The sequence below is a fragment of the Trichomonas vaginalis genome, chromosome VI (genome assembly GCF_026262505.1).
Source record: "Trichomonas vaginalis G3 chromosome VI, whole genome shotgun sequence".
NCBI classification, from domain to species: Eukaryota; Parabasalia; order Trichomonadida; family Trichomonadidae; genus Trichomonas; species Trichomonas vaginalis.
This window is the reverse complement of record NC_067208.1, coordinates 438,939-458,416: the sequence shown is the minus strand read 5'-3', so window position 1 is coordinate 458,416 and position 19,478 is coordinate 438,939. Positions and strand designations below refer to the sequence as shown.

The following is a 19,478-nucleotide window of genomic DNA, read 5'->3' as shown; positions in this document are numbered from 1 at the left end:
GAGATTTCAAAACTTTGTTCGTTGCGTCAAGTTCTGTTTTGTCAGCTTTACTTTTAATAGCATCTTCAAAAGTTATTTTTGACTTAACTCTCAAAGTAAATCTTGGTTCAACTAATACACCGTTAACAAAGAAGTATGAAGCATAAATTTCAGCGTTATAACCAAATGATTGTGGTGCTATACCTGTGTCATACTGTACAGTACAGTGTATGTCATAACCTTTAGCACGAATGAATTTATATCTTCTTTCATTAACATTTTTCGTATTCACTTTTTCACCCTGTGTTAAATATCCATGATAGTCCGTTATAATCTGTTCATCAGAACTTATATAATGAACATGGTTTTTGTCTGCTTTATTGTCTAAAGAAGTTTGAAGTTCATTTATATCGGAGATATTGTGTTTATGAGATTTCAAAACTTTGTTCGTTGCGTCAAGTTCATTTTTGTCCGCTTTACTATTTAATGTAGCTTGAAGTTCATTTATATCGGAGATATTGTGTTTATGTTCTTTATCTGCTTTTTCGGCTAATTTCTCTTCTATCTCATTTATTTCAAGTTCATGCCTACCACCACCTCCCGAAGAAGTATTTTTCTTCAGCTCTTGAAGAACGTCCACTTCGCCATCTTTGGTGTCAATAATGAGACTTTGAGTTAAAACCTTTCCTGTCTTAATGGATGTTTGTAAAACTTCTTCTTCACCGTGTTCGGGGTCATGGTCGTCATCATATCTTGTGAAATCAGAGATGTTGTCATACATTAAACATATCTGTCTCAAAAGTTCTGCTATTTGAAACTGGAACGAAAGATATACAGAACTTTCATCATCTCCTAAAGTCAAGTCTGCTTTCTTAAGTATTTCTTGAATGTATGCAATGAGAACAGAGTACCTTGGAAAATATTCGAACAATATTTCATTAGCTGTTGGTTTTGGTGGTTCTTTTGGAGTTTCTGTTGTTTCAGTTCCTTCTGTAGGTTCTGTTGGAGTTTCTGCATCTCTTGACTTCAATGCTCTTGCTCTCAAAGACCTAAATGTTAGAGCACCAGGTTTTACAAAGGACTTTATAAATGCTTTAATAGTTCCTGGTAAGTTATTGTTAGCATTAAGTAAGTTCCTTATGCTTCCATCATGTACGTCCATAGCACTATGTAAAAAATCTATACTTTTCTTGTAGTCAGCAATAGACTGACTGTGATTTTTTAAAGATTTGTCAATACCTTTAAGCCAATCTTCATGCATGTCTGATACTGAGCCAAGAATATCATTTGCTTCCTTTAGTGTATTTTGTGCTTGTCGTAAAGTATCCAATCCCGTACGTGCATTGTTTGCTATACGTCTTACAGTATCTATTTGACTCCTTGTTTCTTGCATCCAACCAGATAAAGTTTTAATAGTATCCGAACCATTTGAAATGAAGTTCAAAGCATTTTTAACGTCATTTAAAACTTCTTCACCAAGTACCGCCCATATCTTTCCGATTTGGTATTGAAGAACTCCATATGAAGCAGCTGTTAAACCAGTATTTATAAGGTCCCATATCCATGATTTAGCAGTTTTTCCATCCTTTCCATCCTTTCCATCCAAACCGTTTTCGCCTTGAGGTCCTTGTATTCCTTGTATTCCTTGTATTCCTTGAGGTCCTTGTATTCCTTGTGGTCCGGTGTCACCCTTCTCTCCTTTCAGTTCATCTTTATGTTCGTTATAATATTCTAATGTCATAAGGTGTACATCATTACTGCTACCAGCAACGCCGAGAATTTGTTTCTCATTCATGACTAAATTCTTTAGGCATTTAATGTTGTCGTCAAATCGAAAGCTCTTTAACAATTCAATGAGAACATTTAATACTTTCACTAATGAGGCATCTACTGTAGAATTTATATATTGCACCGTTCCATCATTTATAATAGGAACTTTGCTTGTTGTAATGAATGGGTCATAAGTGTTAAAAGTATCGAAATCAATGACTTTTTTAGTTTTTCCATCGTCAATGACTAAATCATTGCCTTCAATGGTTAAAGTTGAGTTTTCGTTTACTAGTTCATGTGCTCTTCTTGCTTCATTTGTTTCATACGCATATGCAGCAATAGTCATATTTTAATGAGAATAAAATGTTGTTCTATTTGCAAAGTACAGACCCAAACGAATACGGGACAGTAAAGCTTCAAACAAACTTAGGTCTACAGAATGAAGCACTTGCTTTCAGAGTTGTTGACTTCAATACTATCGCAACTTTTGTCATAACAGATGAAACAGATTTCATGGAGTTTGAAATAGATGGAAAGAAGCATGAAATAAGATTTCACAATAATGTAGAATATAAGATGGAAACATTAGCTGGAGTGTTAAATGCGCTCATAAATACTACAATAAACAAGGAGAACGAAGAAAACTTAATGAATGTTAAACTTATTGCAGGAGTTTTGAAGTTCAGTTATGCGAAGGAGTTTAAGATAACACGAATGAGTCATAGAGTTCAATTGCTTCTGGGAGCATACCATATGACATTTCCTTTGAAAAGTTTTGACAAAACGATTGAGATGAAATCTGTTCCATACGTATGTTATGGTAATTGTTTGTACATTGAGTCTAAAATAGCTAATGTCACAGGCATTTCAGGAGTTAATAGTAAAGGTTCAGTAGAATATAAGTCTTTCTGTTATGAAGTAAATTCAATGTTCATTCCAAACGTTCCTGTCATAGCAACTCATTTAGGTAAATGGGTTCGCATTAGTCCTCATAATTTGAAAGACATGCAATTCAGACTTGTTGACTTTCAGGGCGAGCCTGTAGAACTGAAGGCACCAGTGCGAATGACTGTTGAAGTTGACTTTTTAGAAAATATTAAATGCAACAGCTTACAAGAGAACTCAGAGCTAAAAATATAAAGTATGAATGTTATGTATTAGGTCATGAACTTTGGTTGTTGCTGTTTGATGAAACAAATGAGTTAGTTATGTCAGTCAAGAGAACAGAAAAAGGCGTCAAAGGCGCCGAGCGCAAAGCGCTATATTGTGTTAGTGAAAACTGCACCAAGTCAATAAGATTAGGTTTGCATTATGAAGATGAGTTCGATACTGTTGAAGAAGTTTTGGACAGATATTACAAATTGCTTTAATTTACTAAAACATATTTCAAGCAAAGTTTATATTCTGTTGAAAGTTTTGTATACTCGTTCGAATATTTATACTTAAACTCAACTCCTGTAGTTCCTGGTGTTTCAATGATGCGGATGTTACCTATTTTCATGAATGGTGGCGTTTGACCACAGCATTCGATTTCAGGGTCGAGATAGTCAATGACACATTGTTTCCCTGTTATTCGTGAGATAACATTTTCAAGGTCCTCCTTTGTTAGAATTATTTGGTTCTTACTTATAAGATTTGTCAAAAGCTTCTTATCGTCTTTGAGTAAGATAGTTTGATATAACTGAAGAAGGTAATGGTCTACGTTATCTGAAGGATTTGTTTGAACATTTGTGTAAGGGTTGTCGTTGGCTTCTCTTGAAAGAATTTGGTCCAGTGGTGGATACTCTAACTTAACATCTGATGTAGCGTTAGCGTTTGAAGCTGAGTTTAAATTCACGGATTTCAGTTCTGGTTCTTTTTCTTTCAAACACTCCGAACTATAGTTCTTTATGACAATATTGTTTGTCGTTCGTGAGTCAACATTTGATGTTGGTTCAATTGGAACATTAACGGCACCAGCTAAGATGGATTTGCTTCTCATTTCATATAGAATAAAAACCTTTTATATGTATGAAATGAACAATATACTCGACAAGGGTTTGAATGTAAAGCTAACGAATGAAAATATTGTTGAATTCACTGAGACAGGTGCTGTGTATAAAGATGTAGAACTACTGAACAAAAGAGCTAAGGGAAGAAGCAGGAACATGAACAAAGGGTGGAAGCCTATAAAAATTTATGTCAATGATGGCTCAGGAGGTTCAAACATAAAGTATGCAGAAAGTTATAGAGTTTATGCGCTAAAAGGTGAAAAGCCTTCATTTAAGAACAGCTATTCTAACGCATATCCTCAAAAGTTAACGGATGGGGAAGTGGATGATATGAATGACAGCAAAAATATTAACAGAAATGGCGACAGAGATGCATGGAATTTGTTTACCATCAGTCAATTGAAGGTTAAACTTTAAAACAATGTTGGTCGTTCCCATGGAATATTTTTGACTTTAATGGTATTAGTCATGATATGAATCTCAAGGTATGAACGAGGAGAGATGAGAGACTTATATGCTTCCCAAATTTCTTCAAAAGGTAATGTTATACCTGACTGTTTCCAAATGAGTTCAATATCATAACGTGAGAAACCTTGAAAGATAACGAAGTCAGTTATGAGACGTTTTATGTTTAAAGCTAAAAACCTCCATGTTTGCATAAGTATTGCTACAGTTAAGTGGTAATGTCTGACTTTAGTAATGATGTTAGCTAATGGTGAGTCAGGCTTTGACACTAAACCTTTTCCGGCGAAGTCGTCGCAAACGAGCAGAGTGTTTGAAGGATACTTTTTGAAGGGGTATTTTGAAAGTTTTGATAGAATGTAGTTTGTAAGTCGTTTCATATCGTAAACTCCTGAGTACTGACGTAAGTGGTGTTTGTCAATAATTCTTTCCATCTCCTCAGAAGTCTTTTGCATTCCTGACTGTATAAATTCAACGATGGCATAATATTTCCTCTTACGTCGAATGTAACGTTGAAGAAATTCAATGAGTTCACTGTCTGGAACTTTAACGACAGAGGCTTGAACTTTTGACATAAATGTTTTCGCTGTTGAGTCCATAGAGTCTGAAGTTGCTGATATAATGATTTGGTCATAATATGAGTCATTTCCTAAACGTTCTGTTATGAGTATATGACGAATTAAATTAAATGTCTTACCTGAACCCATCTTTCCACAATAGAAATAAACGCCATTTGAACAGAACTCATAGTCCTTACTGAAAGGAAGAATGAGAGAAGAGTTAAGTTTGTCTGTAGTTTCATTCATGTCTTCATCTACGTCATGTATTAAATGCTTCATTTTATCTCCATTAAAAATGCAAGTCAGAAATATTCAGAACATAGCACCGAGTCTAACTGACAAGAGTATAAAGATATACTATGAACATGTTATGATGAAACCAACCAAAATTCAAAAAGTCAGTATACTTATGAATATCCAAGACACTGGTAGAGTATGTAGGAGGTGAGAAAGCTATTGAAATAAGACAGGTTCGAAGTATTCCAGCAGGAAGAACAATATTATTGAAGAACTTTAATGTTTTGAGGTATAATGATGAGACAAAGAAGCAAGATAGTTTTCCTATTGCTGTGTATGTGAACCTAGACAGGAGATGACATGAAAGTTTTTAATACAAAGCTTCAAACGGTAGTGAGAGAACAACTGACTGCGGAAGGACACCCATTACCTTCAGAAGTTAGCATAGCATATAATTTTGAAACAAACTCAATAGATTTTAAAGTCGTCTCTGCAAAGAAGTCAGGTTTTACATTTAATGAAGCAGATGTATATTCGAATGAAAACTTCAAAGCTATTGCATGGTTAGATAATGACGATTGCTTTAAGAAAATATTTAAATTCAGTGACTCAAAGATGTCAATAGATGACCTTCGTGGAATGTTACCATCGACGTTTACAGTTGAAGGTTCAGCAGGATTGCTTACAAGATTGTCAATTGGTGGTATTTGGTCTCGTGAGAACATTGTTATAAAATCCAGTATAAGTGAATTTGCTGAAGAATCTATATTATGTCTTTCAAACTATATGTATTCGCCGCCGAAGCATTATAGTAATAAAAAACTTTGTCCATAAGTTTAACATAAGACTTGTCGAACCTTCTTCAATGAAAGATGTTGTGCTACCTAAAGATGGAAAGGATGGACTCATTATTTGAAATGATTTTAATAGCATATTAAATGAGCTTGTTTTTAAAAGGTCATTCATGATGAAATAACTGTTGTAGAAGATGTTAGCAATTGTTCAGACATTATTGAGAATAGATGATAAGAAATAAGTTAGATAGACCGCAAAGCGGTGAGGGCGAAGCCGTGAGAATGTTTATGTTTCATTGACTTTCTCCAGTAAGAGAACTTTTATGAGATAATATTGAAGAGAGATGATTTTAATATGGTGTAAATGGTAGCTTGGGCAGCTTTAGGCGCAATGGGAACAAAAGCATTAGCATTTGGAGCAAAGCACTTGGGCTTATGACGCAGTAAATAAAATGAGTGGAGGAAGAGTTTCGAAGACATTAGATGCAAATAAAGGAAAGATTGGAGGCTGGGTTGCAAAGAAGTTAAGATTAAATAAAATAGGGCTCATAAATAAAGCATCCAATTTGGTTGCGACTGAGTCAGAAAATGCTTTAGGAAAGGACGATGAGTTTGCAAAACATGCAAAAGACTTTAATGACCAGATGAAAGGTGAAACAATGCATTTAAATAGAGTCGATGGAACTAAAGAAAATGTTTCTTCTCCACCAGTAGTTCTTCCGTATGGTCCCTATGGAATGTATGGAAACCCTTACGAAAGACCATTTGACCCATTGACTGGTGGAAGTAATTGGTATCATTACGGACGAAGAAGAAAGACAGTTAAGCTGGAGACAGACGTGAAGAAAGCAACTAAAAAGAAACCAAGGAAGAGAGTTATAAAGCAATGAATTCAAGTGGGTGAAAAAACAGGTGAGAAAACAGGTGAAATCTCACCACTTCACCTAAATTTATTTTTGTGCTATGTTTTCATACGTGTGAAGTCGTTAGTGAAGTCGTTAGTGAAGTCGTTTATGTGTCAGACGTGAAGAAAGCAACTAAAAAGAAATCAAGGAAGAGAGTTATAAAGCAATGAATTCAACAGGGTGAAAAAAGAGGTGAAAAAACAGGTGAAATCTCACCACTTCACCTAAATTTATTTTTGTGCTATGTTTTCATACGTGTGAAGTCGTTAGTGAAGTCGTTAGTGAAGTCGTTTATGTGTCAGACGTGAAGAAAGCAACTAAAAAGAAATCAAGGAAGAGAGTTATAAAGCAATGAATTCAACAGGGTGAAAAAACAGGTGAAAAAAGAGGTGAGATCTCACCACTTCACCTAAATTTATTTTTGCGCTATGTTTTCATACGTGTGAGGGTGGTGATATCATTAATTTTTAAGTTTATTTTTTATTTACTGAAAATTTTTATTTGGATGTAAATGACAGAACAAAAGCACTCATTCGAATTCCACAGTATAACAAACATACATTTAAACATTTATTCTTCCTTCCTGAGCATAACATGTTCTTTCAAATACATCCGAGACCAGTTGACTTTTCATTGACTGTGTATAAAGATAGAAATAGTTATATCATTAAACCATACGATGACGAAGGTAAGTTATGTAAATTGTACGTTAAGAAGTTAGAGAAAGTTTATGGCTTCAAGTATGACTACAATAGGGTTAACACTGATGATGAAGATATGAGGAAAATTTATGAGAACATTAGTGAAGTCGTTAGTGAGAACGATAGTGAGAACGTTTATTTTTACATTAGTGAGTTCGTTAGTGAAGTCATTTATGTGTCAGATGGTTTTGTAAATATTTAAGGTTGAGTTGGTGTTATGGTTGTGTTGTAAAATTTACGTTAACGGTTTCGTAAATATTTAAGGTTAACTTGGGTAAGGTGGAACGCAGTGCCGCCGTACCCAACTTAACCATACTAACTAATGAAATGTCATATGACGACAAGTATAGACACTTCTCCATGGCAAAGATGAGACAAGTTTTAAATATTTACAATAACCGTAAACAAAAAGGTTTGGGAAACCACTCCCCCGAAGAAATGAAAAACAACCCCGACTTAGAGAAAGACTATTATTAATAATAATTAGTCAAAAGAGACAAACAAGAAAGAATGCCGGGCTTCAAACTTCAGAAAGGTGACAAAGTAAAATAGAAATACCTAAACGCGACCCATATGAAAATACTATTGACTATGACAACAATGGGAACCCGACAGGTACTCACATTCGTGTTCGTAAAAATAGAAGAAAGTATACAAGAGAATATTATGAAGTTTTAGGCAAACATGGCAAAATGTACAGACTGCAAGCAGAAGATAAAACTACTATTGTCAGACCTCGTTTCAAACTTGTCAAAGTTCAAGGTGGTATACTTCAAAGACAGTTCCTAAATATAAGACAACTCCTGACGAATATGCTAAAGAAGTGGAACATGACGACTAAGCAATTCTATACCATGCGTAAACTGTCATGTAAGGTGGCATGTAGTCTTTACTTGTCCCGTTGTTTGCGTATACCCTGAAACGCGATGTGTATGGTTTCCTCCTCCCTCAGTGTTACTCCAGAAACAATTTATAGCAAACTTAACGTCGTCTTTAACATCATATCCTTTACCTTTTGTCATTGCTGACCAATCCCAATATCTATGCTTATGCCAACCTGCTTGAGATGTACTTAAATCTATGTAGTGACTGTGCGCAGGTAAATTTTCACCTGAAATCGTTTTACTTCCACCTGTTTCCTTGAAGAGTTTGCACAATACAAAAAACCTGTCGACTATTTGAGTCCAAGTTCCAAAACCAAGTACTACTTCTGGTCTGGTAGAGTTCATTGACGTATAAATAGAGCCTATAGGATATAATGTTTGAAGTATTTCCGTCTTTAATGTTTGAAGCTCTGTTTTGTCTGCTTTCTTCTCATATAAATCTTGAGCAGTGAATTTAACGTTTTTTTCATCCTCCATGACATAAACATTTCTACATCTAATGTATTTCGTCGTTGTTATGTTTTCTTCCGATGTTAAACCTTGTGGAAAGTTAGGAGGTTTAAAATATAATACATCCCCACCAGTTTCTTCAACCGTTCCTTCAATACTTTCTATAGCAACAGTTGCGAAGAAATCGTGTGTATGTCCAACGTCACTTTTACTGTTTAAGGTTTCTTGTAAGTTTGTAATATTTGCAATGGTATGTGTATGTCCAACGGCACTTTTACTGTTTAAGGTTTCTTGTAAGTTTGTAATATTTGCAATGGTATGTGTATGTCCAACGGCACTTTTACTGTTTAAGGTTTCTTGTAAGTTTGTAATATTTGCAATGGTATGTGTATGTCCAACGGCACTTTTACTGTTTAAGGTTTCTTGTAAGTTTGTAATATTTGCAATGTATGTGTATGAGTCTTTTTAGAATATTCGTTTTCAGCTCTTGTCACTTCACTTGACATTTTATTGTCAACATATGTTTGTCTGCTAGTTCAGGATGAGTATGTTCTTTTGTTGCATAAGCTTTGTCAGCTCTTTCTTCTTCTTTTGCTATTGCATCGTCTACATATGTTTTGTCTGCTTTGTTGTCAACATCTGCTTTCAAAAGAAGTTCTTTTATAGGTTTCTCGTTTAAAGTTCCTTTTGTTGGATTTATACAAACAGTATGGTTCTTCTTGTCTTGAAACAGAAACTCATCTGTCATTGGGTTTAATGTCAGTTTTAAGTTTCCTTCTTTCAATGACTCAGATATCTTAGAATAGTTTGAAAAGTTTGTTGTGTTCTTATTTAGAGCTTGTATAATGAGTTGTCGGTTGTGTGTATTTCTCTCATAGACGCTGTTTCATTTGACATTTTTATTCTAGATAAAATATGCTTTCAATAAAGAAAAAAAATTCTAGAGTTGCTACAACTAAACCATTAGATGAACTTTTTACGAATGTCGGTCAAAAGTTTGAGACAGAGACCGTAAAGCATGAAGGCTATCGTTTTGACTACCCATTGAGATGGTTAAGAGACCCATCCGTCACAAAAGCTATTGGCTTTCGTAGAATGAAGTTCATTTCAGAAGCCATACATGGTTTCCCATTTACGGTCGGTTTTGAAGTTCGATACTATAACAAAGAAAAACGTACGTATGAGAAATTTGAACAGGGAAAACTTTTACAAGTTAGTTTGCTTGTAAACTTAGAAACAACTCTTCAAGCTTTTCAAGAAAAAATAAACGATATCTATCTCGAATATGCAAACCAGTATAACATTGACGAAGGAGAGTACCATCTCGATATTATATATGACAGGAAAAATGCAACTGTTAAAATCAATAGAATAGAAGACCTTGGAGAAAACGTTTATATTTCTACAAAATATAACAACTTGGCATGGTATAGATTTATGAGGATGTTAAATCAGCCTGCAGCATATCCAGTACACCCGGACTTTTATGAAGTCGAAAACCCTAATGGAACATATGAAAATGTTTTCGACCCAGATGCTATTATCGTTCATGCTTCATTTTCTGGTGCACAAAACTCTTTTTTATGCTTGGCAAATGACTTTTACGAAAAACCTACAAAGCTATATGAACCACCGAGTGGAAGTATTTCAGACTTTCAAGTATGGTTTACAACAGATGGAAGAAAGAGAATAGTTCCATTATACCATGCGTTTTACTTAGAACTTAGTTTCATATACAACTACTATCGAACGGTAAAAATATAATTTTTTAATACGGTTGAGGTGTTGGATTTGGTTGCCAACTAGACTGTGGTGCAGGTTCAGGCTGTTGTATAACAGGAGCTTGTTCTTCTGGTTCAGGGTCTTTAGGTATAATACCAACAAACTGACCTACTCTTTTACCAATATTTTTGACTCCGTTCCAAATTCCTCTTCCTACGGTTTTTATTCCATTCCATATACCTCTTCCAACATTTCGAAAGAAGTTTCCTATCTTACTGAAGAAACCCATTTTACTATATGTAAAAATCTAATGTCCACCTAGTCTCTTACGTTTCCTGTTGAGTTCCATAGCATTCTTTAACTGGAGCTCATACATTCTGTTTCTCCTCTGGTAGAAAACATATTCTGGGTCAACTCCTGTGTTCGCGTCATCTGCATAAAGTTGTTTATATCCCACTTCAGGGTTTGTATAAAACTCTTTCCATCTCATATTTGCATACCATGGTGGCAAACCTAACGCAGCGTCATTTGACATGGCAGTTTGCATTTGTACATCTGTTGGCACTTGACCATAGTTTGCCATTGCAGTTTGTATTCTAACTTCATTTGGAATATTCTCTGGTTTGGTTGTCCAGGTTGCTGTGCATTTGCTAAGTTCTGTGCATCCATTTAATATTAGATAAAAATATCTCTTACGAGTACATATACTGAACATTTGCAGGCATTGGTTCATCTTCATATTCTCTGTACCTTTCTGCCACGTCAAATAAATAAATGACACAATGGAAAAAACCTAAAACAAGTAGTCCTATTTCAAACCACATTTACTTACTAGTAAAATTCTTTGTTATGACACTTTCTCCGGTTTATAGGACCTCTCTCATATTCTATCTTGTCATATCTAAACTCATAGGCATGTATGTCCTCTAACCATCTCATAACGGTTTCCAAACCACTTTTATCGGATGTAAAGTAAAAGCATGGACAGTTATGTAAAACGTCTAAAGTTTCTAAAGAGTCTCTCAAAGTCCAGTCTACTTGGTATTGAAAATCCCATGTGTTATAGAACGGCGGGTCCACTATAAAGAAAACATTTTCCTTGTCTTTATATTTTTCATACAACTCTGTCCAATGACATCTCACAAACTCTATACCCTCAATATATTTTTCTATGTCCTCTTTGAAAACATTTGTATAGTTAAGATATAAAACATTTGACATAAGTGTTTCAATGTCATGAACTCTTATAGAACCACTATATAATAGTCTAGCAGATATACTATCCCAGTCTATATATTCTGCTTTTTTCAAAACCTCTCTCACAATATTTTTTTATCTAATGGTATACGTTCCATCTTACCTATAGGTATCTTTTCTTTTAACTCTTTCAATATATTGTTTGTGTCTGGTATATGTTTGAGACGGTCCATATAGTTGTCGAAGTCATTGCATATAATCTTTGAGTCTGGGAATATTGTATGGCACAAATGGGATATATAGAAACTTCCACCGAACAAATCTACAAATGTTAGACCATTCGGTAGTTTCTTAAGTTCTCTCAATAGAATATCTTTACATCTATTCTTATTTCCAAAGAAGGGTAACGGTGGTTTTGTAAAATTCATTTATATATAATAATAAAAATGTTTTTTCCTGAAAAGTGACAGAAAAGGCTTCTCAAAGTATACTTCCTTGGAACGCCCGTAACTTTTCCTGTAGCGACGATAGACCCTTACTTGTCCGGACAAAGTTGTACTAAACATCTTCAGGGCTAGAGGGCACGAAGTGCCTGGAGGCCCCACTACCTTTTTTTTTTATTTATTTTGATAATGAAGATTTTATTTTGCAATAATATAAACGAAATTTTTACCTTATGAACTTTTGATGGAAATATGCAAATTTAAAATAATAAAGAAAGCCGCGAGCGAAGCGATCGGCTTAGTTCGAAGATTTTGATTCAAATCTTTGCTGATCTGTAATTCGCGGAAGCCGCGAGCGAATCGAGCGGCTTAGGTCTAAGATTTTGATTCAAATCTTTGCTTATATTCCTTAAATTCTTTATGAAACTCGCAACAGTTCCATAAAAAATTTTAAATTCTAAACTGTCGAAATTACCGATCGGTAATCACACCCTTCACGAGTGTGTCACTTTTTACAGGTGTGTCACTTTTAGCTAAAATTACCCCTACTCGATCCATTTGTTGTGTTGTAAACAGAAATTCATCAAAAGTGACACCTCAGAAAAGCTAAAATATTGAATTTTTGGAACTTTTGATAGAGCACGTTTTTAAATATTAATTAAAGTAAATGTATATTTTGTAAAGATTCTTTTTAATAAAAAAAATAAAATTTTGAAGAAGAACACAAAATCTTCTGAAAAATAATATCATATAAACTCATATTATTTTCTAATATATAACTATTTTATATAAAAATCAAATTCAATGATCTTAAAAGCGAAGGATAAACCTCAAAATTTACGAATATAATGAGTGGGAATATAATGCTTATCTATCATAAAACCATATGAAATATCAATTTTTGCTTTACACCTAATTTTTGACGACAATTAGCAAAAAATGTTAAATGTTAACACTCAGTCCATTTGAATATGAAAAATAAAATTGACTTTGATTAAATGTTTTTATTTATCATGCAATTCTTCTTGCGACCAAAGATTTGAATAAAACTTAAAAAAATAAGATAGCTGAAAAAATAATATACGGTAGTGTTTACTAATAGATGAATAGTATATAAATTCTATTAAAATGGATTTGATCCAAAAAAATATATAAAATTTGATCATAAATAAAATCGTTTTAAATTACTTCTTCATTTAAATTACCCAGATTTGCTTTACTTTTACCACTCCCCATGTAATTTCTGGGGAAAACGATAATTCATTTTTTTTATGGATGAATAGATCGTTTTCCTAGAAAGGACCTCATATCTCTGGCTAAAAGAGTGCCAGATCCTAAATAGATTATTGATCTAGTGTACAAATCCAATAAAAAGCCTATTTTTTTGGCTTTTTTGGTGCTCATTTTTTCGAAGATCTACATGAATATGGGGAAACCATCGGATTTTTTTGGTTAACCCACATCTTCATGTAGTCTGGACTATCTTTCCTCGAAGGACCTCTTTACGGGTGTAAAAACTCATAAAGTTCTCAAAAGATTCATTCTCGATCTCCATGCTGAAAGAATTTACAATAAAAAAGAGATCTACGCATCAAACTACAGCCATAAATGAACTGAACCCCTAAAGCTCAGCTCTTAGTTTATCAAAAACGTCGAAATCCTTCTCATTGCAATCAAATTTTCTCAATAACTCATAAGAAAAATCGAATTTTGATTAAGCCGATGTTATAGGTATCACAAATACTACAAACTTGAGCAATATCGAAATTGCCAGCAAAAGTTTGAAATTGCATTGCTCATATTTGTTTTGTAAACTAAAAATCTGCTTATATTATTCATTAATTTTTTATATATTATTCATATACTTTAATAAAAACAATACTATTTCACCTTAAAAATGAATTTCATAAGTCAATATTATTTTTTTGAAAATGTATCAATTTTCGATTAAAACAACATGAGAATAAAATTTACGCAAAATTATTTTAAAAAATGGTTTTAAAAATTTACAATTGATTAAGAATAAGATTGGAAGAAGTTTTGACGTTTAATTTTAAGAAAAAAAATTCGGATATTATTCATGGATCTAAGTAATCTGATATTTGAGTATCGGCACTATGCATAAAACATATATTTATAGTTTTGTTGGATTTTTATGATTTTAAATATATTCAAATTTGGCAATCCAATAGATTTTTAAAAAATAGGTAAATAAAAATAGATTACATATGCAGCAGATTTAGAACATGAAACAAATCTTATAGTGACCCAAAAAAAAATTCATGATCCAAAAAAGAAAAAAATTAGCTGAAGGGGAATCAAACCTTGGCATAATGAATCATTATGTCGGATGTTTACACTACACTACACCGGCAGTTCGAAAAATACCCTTGGTGGTTCTATTTAATAGCTACTCCCAACGATAGGCGGTGTCCCCAGCTTTCGAGAGGTGGTAAAAGTAAAGCAAATCTGGGTATAACAATTATTTTTGGTTTTATATTTTTTTGGATCAAATCCATTTTAATAGAATTTATATACTATTCATCTATTAGTAAACACTACCGTATATTATTTTTTCAGCTATCTTATTTTTTTAAGTTTTATTCAAATCTTTGGTCGCAAGAAGAATTGCATGATAAATAAAAACATTTAATCAAAGTCAATTTTATTTTTCATATTCAAATGGACTGAGTGTTAACATTTAACATTTTTTGCTAATTGTCGTCAAAAATTAGGTGTAAAGCAAAAATTGATATTTCATATGGTTTTATGATAGATAAGCATTATATTCCCACTCATTATATTCGTAAATTTTGATGTTATAGACCGAAAATAGATTTTTTCGGTTTTCTCTTCAAATAATTGAAAGAATGATACTATTATAGGTTTATTATATTATATAGCATATAATCATGCTATAGCCGAAAATTATAAGTTTTGAGAAGATTGAATATAACACAAATAAATTTGAATGTAAGTTAAATTGCTTGTTGTTTTTAATAGCTATTTAATGAGAAATCCAATATTGCAAAATTCAAATTGAATGATTGAAAGAACAGAAAAAGTCATTCTTTTCAATTTCGAATATGTTTCATTGTATTTATAATTATATGGCAAATAAGATATTTAAACTTGATTTTTGAAGGAAAATTCACAAAATTGAATAAATTCGAATAATTTTTATTCAAAAATAAACTAGTTATTTGAGTTTAATACTAATTATCTATTCAAACTACAAAGTTTGTAATTTAAAATATTTTGTGAGATCAGATTGAATTAATTCAAGGTTCTTTTCAATTAATATTAATAACCATATTACGCATTTTCGAACATTCTAAACCAAATATATAAAAATGGGAGACGAATGTTAAATTTGCTAGACATGGGGGAGTTGTCTGCAAAGTTTTAGCTCTTATCTCTAACAAAAAATTAATTTTTAAAAAAATGACCGAATACGTTTCACAGCGAGAAAAAAATAAAAGGCAAGATAGAATTTTCTAGACATAAAGAAGTTGTTTACCGAGTTTTAGCTCTTATCTCTAACAAAAAATTAATTTTTAAAAAATGACCGAATACGTTTCACAGCGAGAAAAAAATAAAAGGCAAGATAGAATTTTATAGACATAAAGAAGTTGTTTACCGAGTTTTAGCTCTTATCTCTAACAAAAAATTAATTTTTAAAAAAATGACCGAATACGTTTCACAGCGAGAAAAAAATAAAAGGCAAGATAGAATTTTCTAGACATAAAGAAGTTGTCTACCAAGTGTCAGCTGTTACTTCTTCTCAATACTGATATAAAATAAAAATCTTTATTATTTATTTAACCTTTATTGTTTCATTAAACTTCATTTATTTTATATTATAGTTTTATTCTTTTAGCTACTTGTAAAATAATCTAATTTTATAGTAGTATATGATGTGGGTTGTGTGACTTTTTTTGTAATCGTAAGAATTCTCACATAATTGAATGATTTTTGAACATACTTCCGAATAGCAGATTTTAAAAATTTATGAATAATTTATAAAAAGTTTTTATTCCTACAATTCCTATATTACCATTAATAAAAAGAATATATTTTTGACGAAGTGAAGATTCGCACTTCGTCACAAAACTCCGAAAAAATAAAGTTAGATTTTTTTATTTAATATAAAATGTATGGAAAAAGAATAATATCTGATTTTGAACATTATTTGATTGATTTACTAATTGATCACAAAGCTGTTGTAAAATTAATTTTGAATTTAAAATTAAAGGAACCGTAAATTTTGTATTTATTTATCACTTAAAAGAATATGACCGATATCATAATTTGATATATGAAACTAATATAATATTTGAAGATAACAAACTTACAAGCTTCGAACATGAAAATGATATAATATTCGAAGATGAAAAAAAGAAAGAGATTGAAAAGCAATTCAATGAATGCCTTTTAAATACATATGCGCACATTATAAGACATAAAATGAAATTAATTCCTTATTAATCAAAATATTTTTTATCTTTATATAAAGATGACAAATAGAAAATAATTTTTATCTGATAGAAATAATACCTACAAATGACGGTATATAAAAATTGACTTCTTACGTAAAATTAAAACTAAGTTAAATTTATTTTTTTTATTTTTTATTTTATAATAAATGAGTATAACAACTAATTCATTGAAATCTTTAAAGTTCACTAATTCAGAATTAGAAAAATATTTTAGAAAAAATTTTGGAGACGGTTCTTATCCAACATATATGCAGAATGTGAAAGAGTTTTCCAGATTGTTGAATGAATTTAAATATAACGGACCAATTACTAAAAAGGCTATAATGAGATATTTATATCCCAAAAAGTTGAAAAACAGGAGAATATTCCTCTTTATGGTCCAGAGGACCTGGGCTCAGAGAGCCTTGAAACACCTCCTGAATATTTTGAAGAAAAAATTAAACAAGATGAATATTATAACGATGAGATTGAGAAATTGGAACAATTAAGAAATGAAATAGATGAAAGAATTAGTGAATTGAGAAATGCTGAGAATGAAGTAGAGGGTTTAATGAATATCCCAGCTTCAGAATCAGAAGTTCAAAAATCACATGAGGAAAGATATAAAAATTACTTTTTGGAATCTACTAAAAATTTATTAGATGGTGATATTGACGAAACACTTTCAGAAGAAGGCACAAAATTTATTCATAAACATAAGCTTCAGTTTATTGACGATGGAGATTATCCATGTATATTACTTTCACCTCCTCTTGATTCTGAAAAATTCAAAAAAGCACTGAAAAATGTAACATATGCAACAAATACGATTAAGAAAGAAGACCATGATATTTACACAAATTATTATTTAAATAAATGTACAGGTGTTGATAAAGTTTTTGATTTGTTAGATAAAATATCAAAAGAAACAATTGGTACATATAAAATTTTATGCGATTGTGGTTTCATTATTGAAGATACCAATAATGTTTCATATGAAAGAACAGCACCGAAGGAAGACGAAGTTGAAAGGTCTATACCATTCGTTATTAAGAACATAAAAGATATGAAAACTTATAAACATTATATTTATTCATTTATTTCAGAAAAAATGGAAGCAACCCATAAAACATCTTCTCATCATTTTATAGCTATTCATACATTCCTTTTCAAAGTTGTGAAATTAAATAAGACAGGAATTAGATTTAATGTATCAGGGTACGCATTCTTGAGTAAATTAAAATGTATTCGTCACGTCGCAGATGATAAAAATTTATGTGTTCTTAATTCATTTTATGGGCTTTAAAAAATAAACTTTATTTTTATTTATTTTTTAATTTTTTATTCTTACATAAATGAACAAAAAGGAACAGCTAAAATGAATGATAATCAAATAAGAGCCGAAGGTAGAAGGTTATTTAAACGCTTCTATAACATTCCTGATGGTGTTAATCCTAAAACTCGTAGAAGTTATTTAAATGAAGCCATAGATGCATATGAAGGATTTGACATTTCATCAGAAAGTGAGAGGTTAGCAAGAATGTTAAACGTTAATATTGATTTTTATTATTGTGACCCTCAACCAGAAGACGTAGACATTAACAAGGTAGACTTTCCATTAGTGGAATCAATAATGATAGATCCAGAATTTGAAACAGTAAATATTTTATTAACACAGAGTCCATGTGGAAAACTTCACGCTGACAGAATTACAGACGTTGAAGCACTCACAGGATATAAAGTTTGCCCCTTTTGCAAAGAAGAAGTATATTCTATCCGTGATGATCCAGAAAGGAAAAACCAAAGAAGATTTTTAAAACATTGTGAGAAATGTAAAGAAAATAATGGAAGATTAATTCAAGACGTTCAATTGCAAAACACACAACAACCATATGCACCACATATCACGAAACAGAAGATATATCAATGGCTATTAGCACATAATTTGCAGGAATATTATAAACCAACAAGATATTATATTACTTTTGACTTCGAAACATTAGAGACTAAAGAAGAACTTCAACTTTCTGAATGTGCAACTTTGAACGCTTACTTAAAACCATTTATGGTATCATCAACTGTCAAAATAAAGCCGCAAAGCGGCGAGGTCGTAGACCGTGATAAAACATTTACGAGGAATTTTTGCTTAACATCAAGTGATTCGTTCATCTCTGATTGGATTGAATTTTTATTTTCAACCTGTTCATTAGTTGCTAAATCAAATATTGAACAATATGAAGAATTAATGAATACATTAAATGAGAAACAAAAGGAAGCAATGAAAGAGCTTTTAGATGAAGAATTTAATAAAGTGAATATCATTGGTTTTAATTCGGGAAAGTTTGATTTAAATTTAATTCTTCGTGATTTAAATACTGCAAAATGGAAGATAAAATCAATGCTGGGTTCTTCTTCTCAATTTAAGCAAGTCATAGTAAAGAAAACAAACTGTCCATATGAATTAAGATTTATTGACATCAGAAATTATATAGCGGGTGGAACATTAGACCAATTCACTCAAGATTTCGGAAACAATAAATCACGTGTTAAATCCTTTTTCCCTTATCAATTCATCACATGGGAGAATTACGAAGATGAATTATATAAAAAGGAACCATTCACTCAAGATTCATTTTATTCAGCATTAACACAAGAAACAATATCCGATTCAGATTATCAAATATATCTCAATGATGCTAAAAATTTTGAGAATAGATTAGAATATTTTATTCATTATTGCAATAAAGACGTTGAAATTATGATTGACCCAATTGATAAAATTATCGAAGAAACATTTGTTTATAAAATTGACATGCTTCATAATCTTTCTTTATCATCGAATGCATCAATGATTCGTTACGCGTTAGCATATAAGAACTTCAATCCTAACGAAACATATCCAGAA

The 19,478-nt window shown here is 31.8% G+C and overlaps 7 protein-coding genes and 1 pseudogene across 8 annotated transcripts, besides 6 other annotated features; 4 read left to right on the top strand and 4 right to left on the bottom strand.

Annotated features, from left to right (window-relative positions):
- Positions 1–7,720: part of a mobile genetic element that runs on past the window's edge.
- Positions 1–12,280: part of a mobile genetic element that runs on past the window's edge.
- Positions 2,113–2,889, top strand: TVAGG3_0778500 (uncharacterized protein; the record flags this gene model as incomplete). Its single annotated transcript, XM_051246229.1, has 1 exon — positions 2,113–2,889. One exon carries the CDS (start codon positions 2,113–2,115, stop codon positions 2,887–2,889), a length of 777 nt encoding a protein of 258 aa, XP_051081704.1.
- On the bottom strand, positions 4,154–5,041 carry TVAGG3_0778490 (protein of unknown function, DUF4106 family; the record flags this gene model as incomplete). Its single annotated transcript, XM_051246228.1, has 1 exon — positions 4,154–5,041. One exon carries the CDS (start codon positions 5,039–5,041, stop codon positions 4,154–4,156), a length of 888 nt encoding a protein of 295 aa, XP_051081703.1.
- On the top strand, positions 5,360–5,833 carry TVAGG3_0778480 (uncharacterized protein; the record flags this gene model as incomplete). The annotated part of the gene is made up of 1 exon (XM_051246227.1): positions 5,360–5,833. One exon carries the CDS (start codon positions 5,360–5,362, stop codon positions 5,831–5,833), a length of 474 nt encoding a protein of 157 aa, XP_051081702.1.
- TVAGG3_0778460 lies at positions 8,266–9,481 on the bottom strand (annotated as a pseudogene). The gene has a single exon. A coding segment is annotated over exon 1 (1,216 nt).
- TVAGG3_0778450 (uncharacterized protein) lies at positions 9,649–10,227 on the top strand (the record flags this gene model as incomplete). The annotated part of the gene is made up of 1 exon (XM_051246226.1): positions 9,649–10,227. A coding segment is annotated over one exon (579 nt), but the record flags the coding sequence as incomplete, so codon positions are not given.
- TVAGG3_0778440 (serine threonine-protein phosphatase family) lies at positions 10,502–10,744 on the bottom strand (the record flags this gene model as incomplete). The annotated part of the gene is made up of 1 exon (XM_051246225.1): positions 10,502–10,744. One exon carries the CDS (start codon positions 10,742–10,744, stop codon positions 10,502–10,504), a length of 243 nt encoding a protein of 80 aa, XP_051081700.1.
- On the bottom strand, positions 10,763–11,002 carry TVAGG3_0778430 (uncharacterized protein; the record flags this gene model as incomplete). Its single annotated transcript, XM_051246224.1, has 1 exon — positions 10,763–11,002. The coding sequence occupies one exon, from the start codon at positions 11,000–11,002 to the stop codon at positions 10,763–10,765; it is 240 nt and encodes a 79-aa protein (XP_051081699.1).
- Positions 12,274–12,646: a mobile genetic element.
- A 13-nt stretch (positions 12,647–12,659) lies between these two features.
- Positions 12,660–12,697: a mobile genetic element.
- A 2,216-nt stretch (positions 12,698–14,913) lies between these two features.
- Positions 14,914–15,753: a mobile genetic element.
- Positions 15,754–16,248: 495 nt separating this feature from the next.
- Positions 16,249–19,478: part of a mobile genetic element that runs on past the window's edge.
- TVAGG3_0778380 (uncharacterized protein) lies at positions 18,114–19,118 on the top strand (the record flags this gene model as incomplete). Its single annotated transcript, XM_051246223.1, has 1 exon — positions 18,114–19,118. A coding segment is annotated over one exon (1,005 nt), but the record flags the coding sequence as incomplete, so codon positions are not given.